The sequence below is a fragment of the Alligator sinensis genome, unplaced genomic scaffold (genome assembly GCF_000455745.1).
Source record: "Alligator sinensis unplaced genomic scaffold, ASM45574v1 scaffold842_1, whole genome shotgun sequence".
Lineage (NCBI taxonomy): Eukaryota > Metazoa > Chordata > Crocodylia > Alligatoridae > Alligator > Alligator sinensis.
Genome location: NW_005842295.1, coordinates 37,578 through 43,413, shown reverse-complemented (window position 1 = coordinate 43,413; position 5,836 = coordinate 37,578). Strand labels below are relative to the sequence as shown.

The window sequence follows — 5,836 nt, the reverse complement described above, 5'->3', positions numbered from 1 at the left end:
TTCCTGTGGTATGATCTGGGTCCATACATTGCTCATAAACCTTGGCTGCTGTTTGGAATTCACCCTCCTCTTGTCCATTAGCGCTTGTTACCCTCAGAGGATGAAGAGAGAGACTTGATGACTGTTCACCATTCTTGCCAACTGGTAATGCCAAAGGATGTGAAGTGTTCAGTTTAGTTTCCAATCTAGTTAGCTGAACTGTTCGGCAGTCATCTGGTTTTCTAAGTCCAATGGGAATTGATTTCTCAGTACCCTTTTTTCCCAAGTTGTTCTCCCTTGACTTTATGCTCCTTGAGGGGATGTCACTTTCTTTTGCAATGGCTTTACCCCAACTATCCTGTGTCTGTCTTTGATCTCCAGCCTTCCCTTCCTGGTTGCCAACTTGTTTTGGACATCCAGTAGGAAATGACTGTAGCCCTGCTTGTCCAGTAAGGGGGTTCCTACGTGATCTCATTGTCTTGACCTGATCTGTAACACTTTGAATGTCGCTCAGTTTGTCCCAGCCAGCCTTGGCCTGGGTTTGATCTTTGACCTTTTCTTCTTGACAGCCATTATGTATTCCACATTCAGAAAGTGTTGACTCTGGAGCTGCTTTTTCCACTAGGTTGTTCCTTTGTGATGTTACTTGTGAGACTTGGCTATTGCACTCTGTCGTCACTGGCACGTCTCTTAGTCCTTCCCAATCAGTGTAGGTTTCTGTTTGACCTTTGACCTTCTCTTCTTGGCTGCAGTCTTCTTTTCCACCTCCAGGAAGAACTGACCCTACAGCTTTTGGCTCTAACATGCTTCCAATTTTACCATCATCCTTTGTTGCTGTTTGGGCCTGCATTTGATCTTTAATTTTCTCTTCTGGGTTTCCTTCTTTTCCACACTGCATGTAAATTGACTTTAGATGTTCTTGTCCTACCAAGTTTTTCCCCCATGAACTTAAGTCTCTGGCCTGACTACCACACTGTATTGCACCCAGAGTGATTCCTGATCTTAACAGTTGACCTCCAGCTTGGTCCTGCCCCAGACGCTTCAGCGTTGCCTTTTCAACTCTGTTCCTCAAAGATTTTAATAATTTCCCTTGGCTACCACATTCATGAGAGGATGTACCTCTTGGCATTACAGTGCCCTCTGGTGAACTGTATCCCTGATGGGCCATCAACATGGGTGCTGGGGTGAGTGCCTCTGGTTGCTCTTTTCCCTGAACCCCACTCTTGTTTCCTCTTTTCCCAGGAGGTGAGGTACCAGCCTGGTCACCAGTGGCTGGTGCCTTATGACTGCTGTCTTCATCCTCCTCCTCAGACTGAGAGGGGGTAGAATCAAACTGGGAGGCAGGACACCCAAGGGGGTTCAGCTCTTCCTCTAAGAGGGCTAGAAGACGTTTCTCGACCAACTGCAAGGACAGAAGGAGAAAGAGATCGCTAGTGCCTGGGGGGCTGGCTCGTAGGTGGAATAGCTTACACTGGTACACTATTTCCTTGTTTCTGCCTCCACCTGGTGGCTGCATGGCCACACAGCAGAGAGAAGGAACTCCATACCTGGCTTGGTGTGACCCCTGATTCTTGCTCCAGTTGGGCTGCAAGATCCAAAGGGTCACATTGCTTCTCCAAAGAAAGAAGATCAGCCAGGAACTGGGGATGGATCACAGCTTCCACCTGCCAGAGCAAGGGAACAAAATGAGTGAGTGTAAGGCCCCGGTCCTGTGCTGCTTTCTTGGACACCTGAATGCCATTCGCCATCCCAAACTCTTCCCATGGAAGAATGGGAGCAGCAGGACCCCCTAAGGGGCAAACACCCTACTGCTGTCCTCATTCTCTGCTTTAGTCCTGCCTTCCTGAGAACTGCAGGAACTGAGATTCCTTAGGGTAGAATACCCGGCAGTGCCATCCCTGACACCTGGGTTTTACTCCTCTTCTGTCCTTCCCCCTTAAAGTTATGTGGACCTCTATAGATGAGAGTCCTGCAAGACTGTCCCAGATGCCTAGGTTCTACCTACTTCTCTGATCTCTTACCCTGGAGATTAGGAGCTGGTTGTCTCCCCGAGGACAAGATCTGGACCCCCTCCCCCCAATCCCCCACCCCCCGGTTGGCAGGACTCACCTTGCAGACAAAGCTCTCATCATCACACAACTGCTCAATGTACTGCAGCAGTGCAGGATCAGGTAGTTCCCCTTGGCCCTGGCTCTGAGGGTCCCCATCACTCCCAGAATTTCCCTCCTCCTTTTCTTCCCAGCTGGTGTGTAGTCCCTCCATAATGTCATCATACTGCTTCACAGCTTCAGCTGGAATCTCCCGTGGCACACCCAGGACTGGGGTGCTGGGTGGGCGACGCTGCCGATGCCGGGGTTGGCGACCTTTGGACATTGCCTTCTTGGGGATATAGACTGTGTGAGAAAAGGAGGTGATATATGCATAACCCTGTTGGTGTGCAGCATCTAGCACTCCTGAAGACCATCTACTCAGTCCCCACAAAAACTCCATTCAGTCCATTTGATTGTCATAACCAATATCAAATCACCCCACCCCCCCAGCTTCATTTCTTTCTTCCATTCCCCAGCAGCCCCTCCATCATACCAGGTACTCATCCCTTAATCCATCCCTTCCTTTATTCATCCACCATTTAACCCTCAAATCATTTCAGCCATCTTTCCATCTCTTCCATCTCTGCCTCCCTCCCTTCCTCCCCTATCAATCCCTCCTCTCTGTCTTGTCCTTCATTCCTCCATCAGCTATCTGTTACTTTATCCTTTCCCTTCTTAATTTCATCTACTTCATTTTCATCCCCACCTCATCTGCTCTAACTACCCATCAGTCTGCCTCTCTATCCAGCCATTTCCATAGCCAAACTTCAAAAAAGTTATAGAAGGGTGCCTCGAGTCTAGTGAGGGGTGACTTGAGTTCAGAAGGGTTGAGAAGCCTTGACGTAAAAGATACACAAAGCTGTGAATTCATGCCAACACCCCCACCCCTGTAAAAATGTACAAGGTCTGTCCAAAAATGTGCAAAAGTTCTATGTCTGTACAATAATAATGGGTCTTGCAAAATACTAGCAAAAGGAGAGGGGACCAAATCCATCAGAGAGATAATGGCTCTACCCACTGGCTCCCTTACTGGTGGTAAGGGACAGGTTTCCATGTCTGTACCGGTGGGCTGGGAGGGCAGAATACCTTGTTGGTTGGTACCAGAGGCAGGGACTGCAAGGGGCATGATGGGCTCAGCAGGGGGGGCCTGGAACTGGGAGTTACTCAGGAGCTTCATCTTTTGGATCTGTAGCTCCTCTTCTGCCTCAAACTCCATAAACCTGAGGAAGAGAGACAGAGTCTAAAAAGGGTGGCATTGTCTGAGTCCCTCTGCCCCAAGGTGCCAGAAGCAGGAAACCCGGGACAGACTCTAGAAGAGCCCCACTAACTTCTCAGCCATCTCATAGAAGATCATGCGCTCAAAGTTGCTGCTGTGCTCCCACTCTTGCACGGCACGTGGCACGCCCTCCTCCAGAGTCATGTCAGGGTGCAGACGAGTCAGGGAGCGCAGGACGGGGCTGAAGAGGGAGGAAAAGGGTCAATGCCAGAGAATGCCCCTCATCCTGAAACACAAACCCCTTGCAAGCTCCTTTAAGGCAAACAGCTTTGCCAGTGCCCCTCAATCTTAACCCACAGGCCCTCTGCTTTCCCAGCCCTGGTCTCCCTCCATCTCTCACATGAAGAAACAGGCCAGTGCTTCTGCATCGGGTGTGTTTGGGAAATGTTGCCTTGCCAAGGCTTTGTAGCGCTGCCAGCGCCGAAAGTTCTCATAGACCCCTTTGGAAGTGCAGGCTGAGGAGGAGTCACTGGGAGGAAGTGGCTGCGTTGGGGCACCTTCCGACTCCCCTGTTTTCCTCGCTCTGGGCTCCTCCCCAGCTTTTGTCAGCAGAATGGTCCTGATCCCAGCTCCAAATTGAAGTCGAATAGGGGTCCCATCCTGCCGTGGGGGGACCCAATCTGCAGGAGCTGCTGTAAGGATGATAGTCTGCCCACAGGGGGCCTCCTGGGTCCCCTCCTCCTTCAATTTGACAATCAATTTGCCATTGGGAGCATCTGGTGAGGTCAGGAGCAGAGCAGTGCCAGGGAAGGCAGGAAGCAGGATTGGGGATGGTGGGGGAGGCTGTTGGGATTGGGAGCTCATAGCTGAAAGTGCATGGGTATTGAGAATCAGAGAAAGATGGGGAAGAAATGGGGCTCCTTTCTCTCCTCCGTCTTTTAGGGGGGATGGCAGGATAGGGTGTGCAGGAGTGTCAGCTGCACCAGCTCAACAGCAAGTCTGGGAAAGATCAAGGCTGTCCCAGGTTGGTGTCCCAGCAATAAGGTTGAATCAAAACAAATCCGGAACCTGGAGGCCTCGGGGGTTCTGAGCTGGGTGTGGAACAAGAGCGGGTGTTGAGAACCATGCAAAGGTGGGCAGGGAATGCAGGTCCTTTGTGTGCAGGGGGGGATGACATGGTGGAGTGTACAGGGGCGTCAGGGGCACCAGCTAAGGAGTAAGTCTGAGAAAGATCAAGGCTATCCCAGGTTGGTATCCCAGGTCCCAGCAGGAAGGTTGAATCAAAACAAATCCGGAATCTGGGGGTACACAGGTTCTGAGTCGGGCGTGGTGTGTGCAGTCAGAGCCTGATCGCAGTTCTTCCTTCCTCTCCAAGCTCTGTAGATGCCCCAGTCCCATCCTGGGGGCCCTCTGCCCTTCCAGGCATGGGCTTCACACATTCCCAGGTGTGCCAGGGCTCCTCACCGCTAACCAGCTTTGCACTCCCCATACACAAAGAACTCTCAGTCCCTCACTCCAGGGTTTTTAGGAACAATGTGGGAATAACCAAGATGCTCCCCAAATTGCATTCAATGGTTCAATTTAGTGCACGCTAAAGCAAAGTGGCTGAATGGAAATGGCAGTATCAGAATCATTACTGGCAGACAACCAGGGTTTAGGAGGCTACAACTCCTGTGTTGCACTAGGGTATTAGAGATTTACAACTGTATTAGGGAATTGTAAAAAGCAGGCTTATTCACATGGCTTTGTCCCCTCCAAGAATGAATCATGCACTGAAAACAACTCCCAAAACAGGTGGGTAGCAGTCTACAGCTCCCATCCAACGTTGAACAAGAACCTACATGCCCTAGGGTACACGGGGGACTTGAGAGGCCGCAATTCTCAGACTGCAGGGGCGCAGCTGAGCCATTGAAAGTCCTGGAGCATTTAGGGAGCCAACATGAGGAAAAAGCCTCAGGTTTCTGGACTGAAGGGGAGCAAGGTGTGGAGCCAGAGCGCATGCATTTTAGGAGATGAAACTGCACCCTGAAACATGGAAGATATTGAATTTTGCCATTTGAACTGGAAACTTCACAACATGAAGAAAAAAGAAGCTAACCTCAACAGCGACATCTAATTTATATTCTCACTGACCTCCTGTTGCACTTTTAGCTTTTTTGATTCCTTAGAGATCTCAGAACAACAGCTGAGTCTCCCTATGCCTGAAGAAGGGTGATTGCACCCAGAAGCTTGCAAAGAACTTTTTTCTAACTACTCAGTCCATCTAATAAAAGACATCACATTGACCCAAAGAACCTTGCCTGCCCAGGTCCTTGAACAGGCAAGGCTCTTTGGGTAGATTTGATATCTTTTATTACACCAACTGAGTAGTTGGGGAAAAGTTCATTGCAAGCTTTCAGGTGCAATCACCCTTCTTCAGGCATAGGAAGTCTCCGCTGTTCTGAGACTCCAAGAAATGAGAGAAGCTAGAAGTGTGGCAGGATGTCAGTGAGAACGTAAATAGGTAGAAATTAGGAAAACAAAAGGTAAAGCAGGGAAGGGTGGGGGGAGG

The 5,836-nt window shown here is 50.1% G+C and overlaps 1 protein-coding gene across 1 annotated transcript in view; it reads right to left on the bottom strand.

Annotated features, from left to right (window-relative positions):
• Nucleotides 1-5,463, bottom strand: part of NUTM1 (NUT midline carcinoma family member 1) — a 6,280-nt gene extending 817 nt beyond the window's left edge. Inside the window, 6 exon segments of the mRNA XM_025209569.1 lie at nucleotides 2-1,381; nucleotides 1,527-1,643; nucleotides 2,089-2,372; nucleotides 3,156-3,289; nucleotides 3,398-3,526; nucleotides 3,686-5,463. Of these exon segments, the coding sequence (XP_025065354.1) occupies nucleotides 2-1,381; nucleotides 1,527-1,643; nucleotides 2,089-2,372; nucleotides 3,156-3,289; nucleotides 3,398-3,526; nucleotides 3,686-4,149 (2,508 nt within the window). The 5' untranslated portion in view covers nucleotides 4,150-5,463.
• Between the last annotated feature and the right edge of the window lie 373 nt (nucleotides 5,464-5,836).